Source organism: Mauremys mutica, chromosome 8 (assembly GCF_020497125.1).
Source record: "Mauremys mutica isolate MM-2020 ecotype Southern chromosome 8, ASM2049712v1, whole genome shotgun sequence".
NCBI lineage: Eukaryota > Metazoa > Chordata > Testudines > Geoemydidae > Mauremys > Mauremys mutica.
The window spans coordinates 107,911,877-107,930,994 of NC_059079.1; the positions used below are offsets into that span (position 1 = coordinate 107,911,877).

General features: G+C 46.0%; 1 protein-coding gene across 1 annotated transcript; it reads right to left on the minus strand.

Moving 5' to 3' along the window:
- Window positions 1-576: 576 nt before the first annotated feature.
- LOC123376305 (hepatitis A virus cellular receptor 1 homolog) lies at window positions 577-18,369 on the minus strand. Its single transcript, XM_045028233.1, has 5 exons — window positions 18,285-18,369; window positions 13,091-13,435; window positions 7,254-7,372; window positions 6,686-6,765; window positions 577-701 (listed from the first exon to the last, which is right to left on the minus strand). Exons 1-5 carry the CDS (start codon window positions 18,331-18,333, stop codon window positions 698-700), a joined length of 597 nt encoding a protein of 198 aa, XP_044884168.1. The 5' UTR covers window positions 18,334-18,369; the 3' UTR covers window positions 577-697.
- Window positions 18,370-19,118: the final 749 nt, after the last annotated feature.

A 19,118-nucleotide genomic window follows, 5' to 3' on the forward strand; every position in this document is an offset into this window, starting at 1 on the left:
CGAATGCACGTGAGAGAAGCCAGCATGCGTGTGGGACTAATTGTTCTGAACAACCGCGTCCTAACAAAGGTATAGCAATATTGGCTTCTTCTTATAGCTACAGAAGAGACAAAGTGAATAGCACTTACCTGGCCAAATTCTCTAGCTTTCATGTATTGTGCAAATACCCTGGCGGGGGGGGGGGAAGCACATGGTTATTAGAACAAAATTTTTAAAAAATCAGCAGGGACAAGGAAAAGAGCCAAGTGAGAGAAATTCAATAAGGGAGATTTAAACCCAGGTCTTCAAAGCATAAGGGGACAAATTCACCCAAGAGTGACTCCACTGTACACCCTGATGGGGAGCGTCCCAGGGAAGGTAGTGTCCGTAGCTACAGAAAGCAGCTGCAGCGCCCCTCATGACTGGGTTGGCCACGCAGCACGTGTGAAAAGTGGACAGCAGTGACCGGGGAAGGGCCATTTCCGGGGCAGCATGGGGAAGAGCTGATTCAATGCATCCCCCGACAAGTCGCTGTTGGTTGAGTTAGAGAAATAAAACTATTAATGCCCTTGAGTTGGTCTCTCTCTGATTTACTTACATGCGAAGATTAACAGGGACAAAATTAGGAGGACTAGAAGTGACAGAATGACGCCAATTTTAATATACATCCCTGTCCCCCTGGATCCAGCCTCCAGCGGATGGACTGATGTAGACACATTCAACTGAAACACAGACATGCGGGTATTAGTGGGTATTAATTATATACATGATTCAAAAGCCATTTGGGCATCTTGGGAAAAATATGGTAGAGACACGCTTGAGGTGATGCACCCAACTGGAGATAATGCTCTATTTCCATTGAGTTGCTATATTAGGTTATATCAACCATGAATCAGAGTTATATATTTATTTTAATCTTAGACTTGAAATCTGAGATTTTTGCCTTTGTAAGGATGGAATAAGAACTGCAGGATTAGTCCCTTAGATTTGTTATTGGAGTTGGTTTGTCTTGTGACAATCAAACTATCAGGACTATTTCCCAGGCAGCAGCTGTTCAGACTAAAGATGTGATTTGCAGCGTGTTGTACCTGTGTTGGTCCCAGGCTATTAGATAGATGAGGTGGGTGAGCTAATATCGTTCACTGGACCAAGAGACAAGCTTTCAAGGTCCGGTGACTTAAAGAACAGCTCTATGTGTTGAGAATATTTTGCTAGCTTGGCAGTTGGTAGTGTGGGAAGCTAAGATGTTTAGGTTTTTAGGATGGGTTAATTAGGCTTTGAGCTTTGTTTTGAGAAGTTGGCCTTGGCTAGTTCTATGAAGTTACAGCTGCGGGTGTGTTAAATTTGTTAACCAATTAGCAACTGCTTGCTTGCCTGCTTTAAGAGTATAAAGAGCATGCTGGAAATGAATAAAGTACTCTCTGCTTATGATCACATGGGTTGTCAGACTCTGTCCCTGCTCCTCTGCGATGCAACAAATGGTGACCCCGACGTGATTGAATGAGGACAGTGTTGGTGGCCTGAACTGAAAGGAGGAAAAGGAGGCGCACCTGAGTCTCAGTGTCGAGCGGCTAGGAGCCGCAGGGCGTCCGAAAAGAGGGGCGCACCTGAGCTCAGTGTTGAGCGGCGGCCGCAGAGCGTCCGAAAAGAAGGGCGCACCTGAGTTCAGTGTCGAGCGGCTAGGAGCCGCAGGGCGTCCGAAAAGAGGGGCGCACCTGAGCTCAGTGTCGAGCGGCAAGCCGCAGGGCGTCTGAAAAGGGAGGCACACCCCAGCCCAGAGGTGAGCAGCTAACATGGGAACCGCTGCATCAGCGGAAGAAAGGACGGTGCATGAATATTTGATGCGCATCGCGGAGCGGCAGGGAGAGAAGCTCCCCTCTGATAAGTTATCCCGTCTGCTGCGGTGGGGACGGAGAAGGGGACTTTCTGTTCAACCAAGTACAATTTTTGATAAAACTGTTTGGGAGCGGCTAGGCTCCGAGCTTTGGAAGTCGGTGGCTCGGGGCGATAAGGAGGCCTTCTCCCTGAGTCCAGTATGGAATAAGGCGAAGGAGATAGTAGAAACTCTCGCGGCCGAGGCAGGAGTGCAGGCGGCCCTTTCTGAGCTTTGCCGCCCAACGCCCGGAATGCCTTCTGTGTTGCCGGTTGGAGCCAGAGAGTTTTTCGGTGGTGAGGACACAGTGATACCTTTGGCTTCCAACCCCTACCCTATGGATGATGTTGCCCCTGCTACGGCCCCACTACCCTCCAATGTGGCTATCGGCCCCGACATGATTGATCCTGCTACGGTCCCGTTACCCCCCGATACGCCCGAGCCTATGGAGACAGCCTTGCCGTATGCACCCCCTCCAAAGCCATGCCGTGTCCACGGGGCCTGGGGGTGCCACGATTGCGGGGGGACAGAGGAGGCTCGGGTGGAACATGTGCCATCGAACCCATATCCCGATTTGACTACGTTTCCTCAGTTTACTCAGTCTGATGCCTTCTATAAGGAGATGGAGCGCCAGGGTCGACAGCTGCAGCATATATGTGACAAGTTGGACCAATTGGAAGGTCTTCCACTTGGATCATCGCGATCGCATCTTCACAAGTGCTTTCATTCAACTCGCCCCCCCGCCCCGCCTGGCCCCGGGGACCCTCCAACTGGAGACCCTCCGGATCCGGTACAGCGCTGGCATGGGGTTTTAAGAGAAGCCATCCTTGAAGGTCTAACACCCGAGGCCTTTCCGGTGATTACGCCAGACCCTCAACACCCTAATCATAGACGGTGGGCCCCTTTGGACTGGAAGTTGATCCGTGAGGCACAGAAATCGATCATGGCTTATGGACTAGATAATCCGTATGTACAGTCTATCATTGAACAGATATTTGTTGGCCAAGCAATGTGTCCGTACGATGCGATTAAGCTAGCTGACATGCTTCTTACACCTACACAGAAACTGTTGTGGAAAGATGATTGGGCTAAGAGAGTTGACTTGGCTCTTGTCCGCAATTTGGATTTACCGGATGATGATCCTCGGCGCCTGGCCACTGCTGATATGTTTTTGGGAGCCGGTCGCTTTGTTGACCCGCACTTGCAAGCTCGCCTTGAGCCCCGGATCCTGCAGCAATCACAGGAACTAGCTTTGGCTGCCTTTAAAGCGGTGCCCCAGATGGGAAAGCCGGTCCCTCCCTATGCTAAAATTACACAAGGCCCATCGGAACCGTATTCCACCTTTTTGGATCGCCTTCGAGAGGCTATTGATAGATCTCCCAATCTGACGCCAGAAGCCAGAACTGCAGTTGGACTTGATCTTGCCACCCAGAATGCAAATCCCACTTGCCGCCGTATATTAGCCACCTTGCCCAAGACTGCGACCCTGATGGAAATGATTGAGGCATGTGGTAGGGCCGCTATGCTTGAGGAGACGGATAAGGCGGCAATTCATGCTAAGGCACAGGCCTCTGCACTGGCCGTGGCGTTACAACCCCTGCTCGGGGGACAGCGGGGGGCTAGAAGACCGACCCGGCCAGCCGGCCCCTGTTTTGGTTGTGGAAAACCCGGGCATTTCCGGCGGGACTGCCCTATGCAAAATGGGCAGCAGGCCTCTGATGTGTCACCTGAAGCTGCAACTGGCGCTTGCACACGATGTGATAAGTTTGGACATCGCGCCGCCGACTGTTGGGCGCGTTACACGAAGGATGGAACACCGCTGCCGGGAAACGGATCACGGAGCGCCCCTTGGAGGAGCGCGACGACACAAGTGCCTCCACCCGCCAACCCGGCTGCCTGGAACACCTCACCGGAGCAACCCGTGGCAGTGCCGGAGTGGACTTGGCCACAGCGACAGATGTAGTTTTAGAGACTGACGAGGTTCAAGTTCTTCCTTCCAACATCGATGGTCCATTAGGATTTGGACTGAGTGCCCTTTTGATTGGCCGTTCGTCGACATCGAAACAAGGTATTTTTGTTTTGCCTGGCCTTATTGATGCCGACTATACGGGGAATATTGGGATAATGGTACGCGCCCTTTGTCCCCCTGTGACTATAACTGCTGGTACACGTCTTGCTCAGTTAATACCTTTCAAGGGATGTGTGCCCCGACCGACCCCGATTGACCGCGGGTCTCGAGGGTTTGGATCCACTGGCCCTCCCCAAACTGCCTTTGCTATGGACATTACTTTGTGCAGGCCCACCCGAACTGCTCGGCTTCAGGGATCCGATGGGCGGCAAATCACTCAGGAAGCTTTTATTGGGGATGCAATGCAGAGTGGGGTAACTGAGGCACCTGGGACGACAGAGGTAGCAGATACTGTGTTTACCTTGGAATCAGAGCACACTGAAGCGGTTGCAGCTGAGGCCCCCATGCAGAATGATGTAGGAGATGCGCCATCTAACCTAGTATCAGAATGCCCAGGGGCAGTTGTAAATGGGGCCCCTCTACAGAGCGACATGTGTCCTCAAGAACTGCCTGTGTGTGGAAAGGGAGACGAAGAGGAGCAAGAGAATTTAGCTGTGCAGCTGGCAGATACTGGCTCACCCATTTTTAGTATTGGAAGCTCTGGGGCTCAAAAAACATTTGTGCCTGTTACAGCTGCAGCAATTGAAGAACAAATCATTGCAGAAACTGTAACATCTATGGAAACCTCAGCTGAAACTTTAAAGCCTTTAGAAGCAGTGCCTGGAAAACTATTTCCTGAACTAGTCCAAGATATTACCACTGCTCATTCGGGATTTGAGGCTGCAAACAGTAGGACTGAAGAAATTGCAACTGTGTTAGTATCAGAGATGTCTGCTGCAGTGGTGGATGGAATGTCTGAAAGAGCCACACGATGTACACAACCTGGGCCCCTGGAGGAAAGTTGCTTGTTTGCTATGCCAGGATTATTTTTGTTTGATCCTCCCTGAATGATTTAATTGATTGAGATAATTTTTGCTTTGCCTGAATGTATAGGATGATGTCCTGATAATTTCCCCCGTAGAACTTGAACCACGATGGTGGTGGAACAGGAGAAAAAACACTTACATTATTGATATTGCCAATGTCTAGAAATTCCTGACTAAAAAGACATTGAGAACTGACCCTGGTAAAGAAGCAAAGAATTGCACACTGGCAGGAAAAAATTTGGGACTCCTGCTAAAAACTGTGGTATTGATTGGATTTTGGGGTTTATTTTGCAGGCTGCGCCCTGTGTTGTGGAATTTTTTTTTTAGCATGTATTGCCCTCCCTAATTGGATTGTAAATGATATTACCCTCCCCAAAACCCTGTTTTTTAGAGCCTATTTGTTTTTTGTTTTTAAAGTTTGGGAAAACTCGGCCTAAAGGTTTGTTTGAGTATTCTTAAAGCGGGGAGTTGTAGGCATAAATCTAGGAAATTTGGGAGAATGGCTTTGAATTTATGTGACCCAAAATACCTTTATGTAAAGTGCTTTGGATCGGGCCCAGGCAGGCACGCAATAGATAGAGAACTTGAGGAGGAAAAAAGGATCGGGCCCAGGTGGCGGGCAACAGACAACAAGCTTGGAATACTGGTTGATAACCTTGAGGGTGTAGTTGATAGAAAAGGTAATTAATTACTAGCGAGTAATGTTAGGCAGAGTACAAAGTTAACTCTGTGGTTGCTGGAGGGAATAGCAGTTGAATTTAGAAGTAAGTTAGGATGCAATTGTATTACTGTAAATGATTTAATTGATGATGTAATTTTCCTTTTTTGCCTGATGGTACTAAGGGTATTTGTATATTGTATGTAATGATTGATTGCCCAGTAGGGGTAGTTTTGTTTTGTTTTTTAGATATTAAGAAAATTGGTGTTAGCTGCATAGCATTTTATGTACCATGCATTTATTTACAGAGTTAAATTTATGTTATGTGTTTTTTGTTTTGTTTTGTGGTGTTTGTTTGTTTGTTTTTTTCTGGCCAGGATTGTTTTTTGTGTTTTATGTGGTTTATGTTGTGTTTTTTCTAGGACCCCCCCCTCCCTCAGTGTCAGTTTGATCGCCTGACATCTGAGGGATAATTTGGTAATAGAAGTTTGCCACAAGTTGGTGTGCTATTGAGTAGGGGGGAATCCTGTAGAATTTACACCATTTATTTGTTGTGCTTTGTTTTTGTTTGGTGTTGTTGGGGTTATGTTAAGAATTGCATGGTTATATAGGTTGGCTTTATAAAGTTTTAATTTTGGTTTGTGATAGATTGTGGTGTTATGTTGTTATAAGTTGGAAATGTTTTGCTAATGTTTTTATCCCTTTTTTTTCCCCTCCTTTTTGATTTTGGGTGGAGGGGGGAGGTGTTGAGAATATTTTGCTAGCTTGGCAGTTGGTAGTGTGGGAAGCTAAGATGTTTAGGTTTTTAGGATGGGTTAATTAGGCTTTGAGCTTTGTTTTGAGAAGTTGGCCTTGGCTAGTTCTATGAAGTTACAGCTGCGGGTGTGTTAAATTTGTTAACCAATTAGCAACTGCTTGCTTGCCTGCTTTAAGAGTATAAAGAGCATGCTGGAAATGAATAAAGTACTCTCTGCTTATGATCACATGGGTTGTCAGACTCTGTCCCTGCTCCTCTGCGATGCAACATCTATGTAGCTCAAAAGCCTGTCTCTTTCCCCAACAGAAGTCGATCCAATGGACTACTTATGAACATTTCTCTGTTCCGATCAAAATAGAGCACTGCGGTTAGTGGCCCGTAGGGAAGATATATGCACTATTTAATTGACAACAGAGACACTTACAGCCCAGGGGGCTTCTGGACTGGAAATCGATAGCCATCTTGGTGTGACAGAAGAGGATACCTGGGTGGCATGTGCAGCAACTACACAAATAAAAAATAAACATCACTCAATACAGAAGACAGTTCTTCCTTTGTTTGCAGCTAGTCATCCGCTACTTCCCTGAGCATCTAAAGCAAATGAACATCTCCTGATGATACACAAAGAGATGGACAACACAATTTAAATAGACTTGAGCCTTATCCAACACCCGTCTAAGTCAAAGGGGAGTCTGCCCAATGCCTTCAATTTGTTTTGGGTCAGACCTTTAAAAGAGTAAGCAGTGCAGTACTGTCCAGGGCAAGGGAGGCTGCATAATTTATGCAAACAGGACGTCATACAGCCCAGATCACATTTATGTGACATTTAGGCAGGACAGCTGCAGCATCTTGATCCAGTGCCTAGCCCTGGCTCAAGGCACCTCACAACATTTAATCTCTGGGGCTACAAAATGCAGTATCTTTAGTACAATGGTTCAATGACTCTGCTATTTGATAATTGGATAACCCCACAAGAAATGAGACTAACTCACTAATCTCAAGCCCAAAGATCTACAACTAATGAAAATGGAGCCTCCTCCTGTATAAATTAAGGGGATTCCAGGATCGGGTGCCTCCTCTGTTGCAACTGCGCCAATTTTCACTTCCTCTTCTGAAAGGGAAAAGTGTAAGTTGTGTGGTTACACTTTAAAGTTACTGAGCTGATGAAATTGAGAGCAATTACAATCTGTAAATGGCATTTCTGGTATTAAGATAAAACCGACAAAGCACTTAAGTCTCCAGAGCTAAATATCAAGAATTAGATTTTATTAAAACATAATCATGTAATTTTTTGAGTGTCGGAAATTGTTTGCAGAGAGATCTGGGAGAACTCTACAGACCTCCCCTCTGTTGCCAGGAGCTTATTCTCAGGTCAGAGGAGATAATTTTCTCCACCGTTTAAAATAAGTTACCTTAACTTGAACACCAATAAAATATATTTTAATCCTGCGATTTGTGAGTAAAGTTACTCGTGTGTATGTGTTTGCAATGTTTATGGTAGGCACGAATTGGACCCAGAAGGTTGAAAGGGAAATTCTGCTTTAGAGCGCAAAAGGTGGAGATTCTGTGACACAGCTCAGAGACTAGTCTAGGTTATGATGTGCAGGCAAGAAAGTCAGGTAGGGGTTGGATGAGGCAGGTTTCCAGATAACAGGGAGAAGATTTTGTAAAAGGGACATTTGGTAAAGTTTAGCTACTGCATTTGTCCCATATCTAATTTTGTTCCCTTTCCATACAAAGAGGCTCACACACACCAGCGAGGCTGAATACTTAGATAAACATTACCTGAGGTTATGTTCAAATGTAGAAGTGTGGGGGGCTGTGGTGGAGATCCTAGCCGGTGTTAAAAACAAAACAAAAACCACATATACTGCAACAGTCTGCAAGATATGCCCCACAAACTGAAGGAAATAAAATGTTTTATTAATAATAGAAAGATATAAAAAGCAGCAAAAAAAGTGTCTTGTTAACCACCTGGAATATTTTCAAGTACAACAAAAATTCTAACATCTGTATTTTCAGGAAAATACAATGCAAAGGACCAGGATGAAAATCACAGCTACAATATCTATCCACCCATCCATATTAGGGTTTTATCCTGCCAGAGCATCTGAGCAGCTTCCACAGAAAATCAGGAGTGATACAAAGTCCCTACTGGGCTTCCTGGAGTCTCTGGATTTCTGCCTTTGGGGATAAAGAACCCAGGTGGGGTAGAGTTTTACTTTTAGATTTTACTGATTTCCACGCCTGGGGTTGTGCCTTTTAGATCTGCAGCTTGCCAAATGTTAAGAGATCCCCTGCTGAGATAAAACTTCCAGCATGAAAATGTGTCATTACTTAAGGCCAGGTTGTGCAAATGTAGCTCCTGTTGATGAGCCATGGCTCCAGCGGGACTATTTGCACGAGTAAGCCGTCGCCATGGGGTGGAATTCGCCCCTGTGAAGAACCAGCGCCAGGCTCATGCACCACTTAAGTGCTTAGCCAAGACAGGGCTAAATTCAGACTTGGTGAAAGTGGGGCTGCACCTATTTATGCTAGGTCTGAATTTGGCGCAGCGAGTTTGAAAGGAAATGATGCTCGATAGGAGACGATACAGAGGTTCAGTGAAATGGAGCAGAGACTAAGCGAGGTTTCTAGGTGCCAGCAGGTAAGTCAAGCAGGTTTTCCAGGACCAGGGTAAGGATTTGTTATCTTTGATCCCTGGGATTCCAAGATGGGCAGATTTAGCAAGGTGGACCTCTCTCTCAAACGGGTTAGGGGGCCAGGAGTCCTGCAGAACTTTGTCACGTCTTGTGACACCAGGCAGCATCTTTTTCATTTGTATGACTTAGGAGCTGATCCAGAACCATTAAAGCCCATGGGAATCCTTCCATTGACTTTAATGGAGACTGGATCAGCCCTAGCGGTGTTACCTGGGATTCCCTAAACCCAAAGCTCCTGCTAACTTTACTCTCTGCGAGGCGGTATCAGGAAATAAACCCAGGGAGATGTAGCACCTCCATTTGCTACATGGTTGGCACAAATTAATCAAGATCAAGTGCTTTTACTTAAAGCCTTCACTTTACTATTTTCCAGCACTCTCACCAGAATGCCTCTACCCAGAGTCTCTGCTTTAGTTAGTCTCAAGCACATACAAACACAAGAGATTATAGATCACCCCCAAACAATAGTTACCCACGGTCTGGAAGGGTCTCGAGTGGTCAAATGACACTGTTCAACTGGCCAGCTATTCGCCTGTCCTGAGGATTCCAAGAGATGTCTAGAAGGTCAAATCCAAATTCCTCAGACCTGTCTACCCCTTTTATGTTAGTAACTGCTACGATTACCTCAACAACGTGTCAATCATAGAAAAACCCTTAAGGAAGCCCGTTTTAATCCATTAGGTAGACAGATGTGTTTTTGTAGAGTCTGCAGTCTCATGGGCCCCAACACATGCGCACCAAAAGTCAAATATAGACAGACTTCCAGTTTTCCCACAGACACTTACCCCAGCATATCAGAGAGGAGACAGAGTCAGGTTTACTCCATGGGGTTGCTGCTAACCCCTGCCCAGCTTGCCTTAGTTAAGTTCTTGCAAAGGCCTGCTACATAGCTACTCTTGGCTAAATAATCGATATTCCAGGACTGGCAGTTGGCAGTGGTTTGGGCACCTGGCTGGTTGCTAAAAATGCCCTGCATCAATGGGAAGATTACTGTGCATAAGCCGTGAAAGAAACATACTCCATGGCCTGCTCTCTTGGATGCTACATGTGAAGCAGCTAAGGGTACGTCTACACTATGAAATTAGGTCGATTTTATAGAAGTTGATTTTTAGAAACCGATTTTATACAGTCGATTGCGTATGTCCACACTAAGTGCATTAAGTCGATGGAGTGTGTCCTCGCTACCGTGGCTAGCATCGACTTATGGAGCGGTGCTCTGTGGGAAGCTATCCCACAGTTCCCGCAGTCTCCACCACCCATTGGAATTCTGGGTTAAGCTCCCAATGTCTGATGGGGCAAAAACATTGTTGCGGGTGGTTTGGGGTACATGTCATCAGTCGCCCCTCCTCCGTGAAAGCAATGGCAGACAATCATTTTGTGTCAGACACCAGGGCGATTAGAAGAGCACAGCAAGATGCACTGTGCATCAAAGAGGCTTTGAAAACCAGTTTCATGACTGGCCAGGCTTCAGTGCGACAGTTGTGTGTGTTTCTCCTTGATGCAAGACTGCCCCCTTTGTTGATTTTAATTCCCTGTAAGCCAACCACCCTCCCCGCTTTGAAATAAAATAACTACTGTTTTGAAACAATGCATTCTTTCTTTATTAATTAAAATTTAAAAAAAAAAAGAGATAATGGACATGGTAGCCCAGGTGGGGTGAGGGAAGGACAAGGCCACATTGCTTATTGTAGCCACACTAAAAATCAGACTGTTTGAATGACAGCCTTCTGCTGCTTGGGCCATCCTCTGGAGTGGAGTGGCTGGGTGCCCAGAGCCTCCCCCCCCCCCACTCCCGGGTTCTTGGGTGTCTGGATGAGGAGGCTATGGAACATGGGGAGGCGGGGAGGTGGTTATACGGTGGATGCAGGCAGGGTCTGTGCTCTTGTTGCCTTTCCTGCAGCTCCAACAGATGCTTCATCGTGTCCGTTTGCTCCCCAATTAGCCTCAGCATTGGGTCCTGCCTCTGCTCTTCACACTCAGAGCCAGCTCTAGGCACCAGCAAAACAAGCAGGTGCTCAGGGCACCACATTTGCAGGGGGCGGCATTCGGGCCATCCTTTTTTTCCTTTTTTAACTCACTTCTTCCCCTCTCACAACCCTGTAGAAGCAGAGCCATGGAGCAGCTGGGATCCAGCATGGGAGCTGAGAACCCACAGGATCCCAGGAGCTGTAGTTCCTTGCTTAGCTCCCTGCCTATAGAGCCAGCCCTGGAGCAGGTAAAGAACTACATTTCCCAGCACTCCCTTGGCAGCTATCAACAGGAAAGGGAGGAGTAGGGAGTGAGGTAGCTGAGCCATGCTGCAGCTTGCTGTGAGTCGAAAGGGGGGGCACTGTGAATGGGGAACAAGTGTGGCCAAGGAGTTGAAGGCTTTGCCCCAGATATTCCCTTCAGAAGACTTCCCCAGACTGGATTAGGGATACTGGTGTGACCTCACCTTGCAGCCCACAAAGAAGGAATTGGGTGGTCTAAATGGACAGTGCCCCTCTCTATCTGAAGCCTAGCAAGGGAGGTACGTGGATCCCACTAGAATTTAAAATGAAAAGTAAGGGAGGGGTGGCTCTGGACCTGGGCAGCTTTAGATACAGTACCAGGCACTTAGGAGGAGTTCCACTTCTGAGCCATGGAAGCAGAAATTGACTTTTCCTTTCCAGATTTAGCTAATATTCAGAAAGGGAATCGAGCACCTGCCTTCCAGATTTGAACACCCTCAAAATTCAGGAGTGCTCAAGCTCAACTTGGGCAGCTGTTACTTCATTTCTCCCAAATCAAATATACTGATCCACTGTAATTTGCTGTAGAAAAAGTAGGATAAAATTGAGCAAGAAATGCTTCCCAGTGGTTTTTAAGACTGGAATTGCTATTTTCAACAGCCATTGCCTTTTTTTAGTTTTATTTGTTTAAAAGGAAGACAGTGATATTGCATTGGCAAATTCCCCATAGAAAGAGTGGAACAAAAGAATAATAAAGGCACCTCAACTTTTCCTCATTTATGTAGGAGTCTTATAATATGCATCCAGATATCCTCCAACCACACAAGCTGAAAATTATTCCACTTTACTGCAGTTCTGTAATCATATGGAAACCAATCCTGTCTGTGTTCTGTGCACATCCAAAATTCCTGCTGAATGACCTGCCCTGAGAGCGAGTTACCGGTGACCCAGGGCTGGGACAGCAGGAGGGTGCAGGTTGGGGGGAGAATCCAGGGCTGGGGTGGCAGAGGGGGTGGGGGGAGGGCACTGGTGCGGGTTGGGGGCAGCCAAAAACTTTTTTTGCTTGGGGCAGCAAAAAACCTAGAGCCAGCCCTGTTCATGCTCACTTAATTCTTTCTTGGCCTCTGCCACTGAATGCCTCCATGCATTAAGCTGTGCCCCATCAGTGCAGGAGGACTGCATGAGTTTGGAAAACATGTCATTGTGAGTGCGTTTTTTTCACCTTCTAATCTGCGAGAACCTCAGGGACAGAGATGATAGGGGGAACATAGAAACATTCTACGCTCTATGATTCTGGGGGGACTGCATGGTCACCTGTGCTGCTGAGTTCGCCAAGCTGACCAAACAGGAAATGGAATTCAAAAGTTCCGAGGGCTTTTCCTGTGTACCTGGCTAGTGCATCGGAGTTCAAAGTGCTGTACAGAGTGGTCACAATGGAGCACTATGGGATAGATCCCGGAGGACAATACCGTCAATTTGCGCCTGCACTACCCCAAATTCGACCCATCAAAGTCAATTTTAATGCTACTCCCTTCACCGGGGAGGATTACAGAAGTTGATTTTAAGAGCCCTTTAGGTCGGAGGAACGAGGTGGGTTGTGTGGACACAGTCATTTTTAAATCAACGTAACACGGCTAAATTCAACCTAACTCCATAGTGTAGACGAGGACTAAGAATGCTGATGAGTCATGTGCCATGGCTCAAAAGACCGAAGTCTCCATTCCCATGCACTGGCTCTGCTGGGGTACCCCGATGGCAGAGGCTGCTTCCTTTCAGCGGTGGTAACAGTACAGCTTCAGCGCCATAATGGGTAACACTGCAGGACATTATTACGTTATTTCTGTTACAAGCTGCAAAAGTCAGCCAGACGGCAGGAGTTTTACCATTCAAGGACACTCATACAAAAGCTCTGCTCACCTTTCTCAATCACAACTTCCAGATTGTTCTTCTGATCATTGAACCAACCACGGATCTCCACACGGCAGCAGTACATCCCTCCGTCTGCTTCTGCCACATTCATGATGGTGAGGGACACATCCCCCTGAGTGAGATTCCCTTCTAACCGGTATCTGCTGGACTGACGCTCTGTCACCCTCCGTCCATCTGTCCAGAGAATTGTCTGAGAACACTGAGAAGAAGGACAGCTGCCCCGGCCCCAGCACATTGTTGTGATGTCATTTTGGTGATTAACTCGGTATTTACAGGGCAAAGTGACGTTCTGACCCACCACTCCTCTCACTGGAGAGCCTGACACTGTGAGACCTGCAGACAAAGATACAAGAGTAACTGAGACGGGGCTAGGATACAATGCACGGGCTAATGGGACCTGCCCGGCATCTCAGTCACAACACCGACTCTGTAAGCTCGCCACATATCTCCACTGCAGGTGGGTCCACTTGTGTGTGTTTCCCCTCCTCCCCCCAACAGGGGAGGATGACAGCAGGACACACAGCGCGGCCATGGTGCGTTTGCCCATGATGTGGTTCTGTCCAAGCCCAGGAAGCACTGATGTGTCCAGCTGCTGCACCGCCTCACCCTCCTGACCCTAACCAGGAAGCTGCAGGGAGAACAGTTCTTTGATCTTCCCAGCCTACAGACGGGTGATTCTCTCAGCAACTCCCTGACCTAATGGGAGTCCTGTTGTCAAAACCCAGGACAGTTTGGGTACCACACAAAGGCACACAGGTCTATGTTGATGTTGGTGTCGCTTGTTTGTGAGGGAAGCTATCCTGACTAATCCTCCTGACAGTGGCTCTCAAACTGCTCCAGGCTAATGGAAGAGATGAGGCACAGTGGCTTACAACACCTGTGGTGTCCCTGGATGGTTCCCACAGACAACTGTTACAGATCACCTGGCAGCAGTGACTATAACCACCACAGCTATAATACGGCTTTTGTGCATATGCAGTTCTCCTGAACCCCTTGTCTCTCCTCACTCACAGGGGTTCAGTGTAGTAACATGGGCCTCACCAGTACCTTTGGAAGACTTGTTCCTGCAGTACCTGGAACTGCAAACTCATACCTTGTAGTTCTTGATGAGTGGCTCTGGTTGGCTTTTACTCAGTCCATGATCCTCCCCTCCCTTTCCCTGTCCTTTCTGAGCCAGAGTCTGGATGCAGTGTGAGGTGGGAGCATGTTACTGCTGCAGGGTCACAAACCAGATTAGTGCCTGTCTGTCTCTGGCTGCAGAAGGTAATACGGCTGGTCTAATGAGCCAGCATAGGGCAGCTGGCATGCGCTGGTCTCCTGATGGAGGTAATACTAGGAGAAACTGGCGAGACAGACTTCGACGGCTGAATTCCACTTGCATGAAGATGCTGTGGTTTGAAAATTCCCTAGTGGGCACATATTCTGGGCTAGACTCTCAAGATAGCCCTTGGGGCATGTGAAATTCACCCCTATGCACAGATCCAGCACAAAGTATATGCACCACTTGCATCCTGCTCAGTTTGAATCTCATCTCTCATTTAAGAGCCGACTTGTGCTGGACCTAAGAAGCACTGAAGGCAGCGGAGAAGCTAAATTAATTCATTAATTAATTCATTCAATTTAAATTAATTGCTCCAGAGGCAATTCTGGCCATTACAGGCTGGTAAGGAGAGAGAAAATAAATATAATGCCACTATATAAATCCATGGTACCCCCACATCTTGAACACTGTGTGCACTTCTGGTCACACCATCTCAAAAAGGTACATTAGAATTGGAAAAGGTACAGAGAAGCGCAACAAAAATGATTAGGGGTATATAACAGCTTCTGTATGAGGAGAGATTAAAAAGACTGGGACTGTTCAGCTTGGAAAAAAGACAACTAAGAGGGGATATGATAGAGGTCTATAAAACCATGACTGGTGTGGAGAAAGTGACTAAGGAAGTGTTATTTACTCCTTCACCCAAAGAAATTAATAGGCAGCAGGTTTAAAAGGAAGTATTTCTTCACACAGTGCACAGTCAACCTGTGGAACTTGTTGCCAAGGGATGTTGTGCAGGCCAAAACTATAACTGAGTTCAAAAAAGCAGAGGGGTAGCCATGTTAGTCTGGATCTGTAAAAGCAGCAAAGAGTCCTGTGGCACCTTATAGACTAACAGACGTATTGGAGCATGAGCTTTCGTGGGTGAATACCCACTTCGTCAGATGCATGTCATCCATGCATCTGACGAAGTGGGTATTCACCCACGAAAGCTCATGCTCCAATACGTCTGTTAGTCTATAAGGTGCCACAGGACTCTTTGCTGGGTTCAAAAAAGAATGAGATGTTCACGGAGGACAGATCCATCACTGGCTATTAACCAGGATGGTCAGGGATGCAACTGCATGCTCTGGGTGTCCCTAGCCTCTGCCAGAAGCTGGAATTGGGAGACAGGGGATGGATCACATGATGATTACATGTTCCATTCATTCCTTCTGAAGCACCTGGCATTGGCCGCTGTTGGAAGACAGGATACTGAGCTAGATGGACCATTGGTCTGACCCAGCATGGCCATTCTTATGTTCCATGTACATGGAGCAGATTCATCCTAGATGTTCAGTTCCAGCTCCACCTTCCTTGAAAAATGCCGGGCAGGTGAACTTGCATGTTAGACAAGTGTTTGCAAGTGGCCAGTTAAGTGGCGTAAACCCTTTGAAAATGTAACAGACCTTTTAGTGAGCCAGCTCTCTCTTGCTTCCTTGATTGAGTATGAACATGTGCGTACCCTCCATGAGACAATAGAACAGTGGAAAAAACACAGAACTCACTTTAAAAATGCTGTGGAAATCCCCAGTGCTCCTTATAACCGTCTTCCTCTTTGAATACATGGCATCAGGCTGCATTTGCTTTTAGAATTACCATGATTATCATTCTGCACTCCCTCCAGATTACACAACTTCCCCATTCACTTCTATATTTAATTCACATTCTGTGTATAAGAAGTTTTGTCCAATCGCCTAATTCAGTAGTAAAAATCCTTTCGGTTTCCCTGCAAGTTTAGTGTACTTACAAATAAAACACACAAGAGCTGTAGGAAGCAGCAGTATTTCTGTGCCAGCTAGACTGTTTCTCTCTGTAATAGTTCCAGGATACTGTGTATTTACTGCACCTCCAATGCATTAAATCTTTTGCCCGAAGAGTGTTAAAGTCATTCTTGGTCACACGATCCAGATGTCAATCAAAGCCAGCCCTTAACCGGGCACACAAAAGGGGAGCTTTGAATACTCATTCTAACTCCTCACATTTCAAAGGAAGCTTCCTATCAAATAAAATAGAAGGCTTTTGATACCCTAAATTCCTCACTGAAGCAACTGCTACAGGAGTAGAATGCTCTGCAGTGGGCGTTAATACTTTCCAATGCAATTTTTCCAAACTGGTCCAATATAAATGAGGGTTTGTATGGGAAAGGAGGTCAATATTAGGTAGGGGTTAGTTACGCTAATCCTGACCTTTTCTCAGTGAAAACAAAGTCTAACATCTTTAACCTTGATTTAGCTGGGCAATATTGATGTGTTAGCTAATCAATCTCTTTTCTTTTTTTCAGGAAAAGACCTTTTCAGTAATAAATCTGTTTCCTACTACAACTTTGCCACAGTAACCTGTGAGAAATTCAGCTCTGACAACATACTGTATTTCAGTTAATGAAGAAACATTTTTGAATCCAACCTCTTATTTAGCAAAAAGAAATGCTTCGAAACAAAATCTCACTTTACAGCATATGGACCACATCCTGCCATTTTTATTTGTAAATTTAAAGCAGATCTCCCTGGACTGATGGCATTATGTGGCTCACTATCTTCACAACTGATGTCATCACTATTTCCCTACTATTAAGACAAGGTGGCTGAGATAGTATCTTTTATTGGACCAAGTTCTGTTGGTGAGAAGGACAAGCTTTTCATCTACCGAGAGCTCGTCCACCATGACTCCACCACCACTTATGTCGGCGAAACTCATATCGCTCAGGGGTGTGAAAAAACCACCCCGCCGAGCGACATAAGCTTCACCGACATAAGTGCTCGTGTGCACAGCGCTATGTTGGCAGGAGAGCTTCTCCCGCTGACACAGCTACCGTTGCTCGTTGAGGTGGGTTTACTATTTCAATGGGCGAGCTCTCTCCCATTGGCATAGAGCGGCTACACGAGCGATCTTATAGTGGCGGAATTGCTTTGCTACAGCTGTGCTGCCTAAGTTTGCGAGTGTAGACCTGGCCAGGAGACATTTTTGTCCGCTGACTATTCAGTGTTAACAGGCCACTTCACCTTGAATAGTCCCCTAGAATATGTGCTAACTACTGATGCTAATTGTAAGCATCTTTCCCAGACCTGAGGAAGAGCACTGTGTAGCTCAAAAACTTGTCTCCCACATGAACACAAAGTGGTCTAATAAAAGCTATTACCTCAGCCACCTTGTCTCTCTAATATCCTGGGACCAACACAGCTACACCAGCACCCCCCTGAGTAAGGCTCATTGTTTACTGTAGAGTAGAATTGCAGAAATCGTAGCTGATCCATCCCCTGTATCCCAATTCCATGACAGACACAGAAAACGTCACTATTTTGGCTCCCCAGGCAAAGTTGCAGTGCACATTTTTTCCTTAACATATTAAGTGTACCTTTTTAAAAGGCACTCAAATGTTAAAGTCATTCCAATAGGAATAATGCATAATGCAGACAGAATATTGATGAAACCTTTACAAAAGTGAAATCAGGTCTCTAAATACATTTCTAAATGACATGGCTATACAGATCTCAGAACCCAGTCTAAACAGTATATAAAGAAAAAATTTCTGTGCAGATGCAGTTTGTCAGTTGGACTTTCAGACCCTGCTGCTCATGGTTCACATTTGGATGATTATTTCTGCAATCATAATGCCCAGAAATTTATTTTTTATAAAACAAAATGGAAGCTAGAGGAGCTCCACAGAAGGCTTTTGAGCATCTCTGGCTTATTATTTACACTGCAGAAGATTGCAGAGTCTGTGGCAAACTACAACACTGTGACACATCACCAGCCTTATTTAGGAGACACCAAGTTTAGTCCATATTTAGTTCTCTACAGGAAAATTCAGTAACTATTATGCAGTAGTTGCCTATCGAAGCCCCATCCACTAGCAGTTATTCTCTTATTCACCTTAGTTACCTGTAAATAGGACCACTAGGATCCTCTTCAGGATGAAGCAAGGAGCCATGGTGATAGCTGAAAAAGTGGCAGAGAACGCTCTACTTCAAACTTTTCAAGGGCTTGAAGAAAAAAAATATTCATTTCTGAAAAAAAACTTAGGATTTTCACTTCCCAAATGAAGTCAGTTACACTTACCATACTGAATACTTTCGCATAGTCCTAATGAGGGTTGGCTTTTCCTGTAGTTAGCCCTCTGCTCATTTCTCCTTGTCCACATTAGCAATGGCTGCAGCCGAAATGGGTTAGCTTCAAAAGCAAACTGTTCAGCAGTATTTCAGAAACCCTAGTTAAAACCTGCTTGACCGCAGGAGATTTTAACCCAGGTCCTCAAAGCCTCAGGGGACAAATTCACCCAAGAGTTACTAAAGCATATATCTTGATGGGGAACTTTCAACCGAAAGTAGCATCTGTAACTGCAGAAGGCAACTATAGCTTCCCTTATGATTGGGTAAGTACATTGATAACAAAAATAACATCACAACAACGTGGTATTTACAGGGCAAAAAGACATTCTGACCCACCACTCCTCTCAGTGGAGATCCTGATACTGCAGGACCTGCAGACAAAGATACAACAGTAATTGAAACGAGCATACTATAACTGCTGTAGGAGACTCCACTTCAAACTTATTACCATTCTTTATACAGAAGATTTAATAAGTCATTGGTGGTCAGATGATCCAAAGCCACCCTTCACTGGACACCATCAGCATACGGGGAGCTCTGGATACTCATTAACGCCTTATATTTCAAAGGAAACTACTTTTGGCATAATTGGTACTATAAACATCCT

Bases quoted from the DNA above. Each gene is read 5' to 3' on its own strand.
- LOC123376305 (XM_045028233.1), bottom strand. From the start codon at position 18,333: ATGGCTCCTTGCTTCATCCTGAAGAGGATCCTAGTGGTCCTATTTACA. The intron at 13,436-18,284 runs GTAACTAAGGTG...CTTTGTCTGCAG, and splicing joins CCTAGTGGTCCTATTTACAG to GTCTCACAGTGTCAGGCTCT. The intron at 7,373-13,090 runs GTGAGCAGAGCT...TTTCCCTTTCAG, and splicing joins GGAAGTTGTGATTGAGAAAG to AAGAGGAAGTGAAAATTGGC.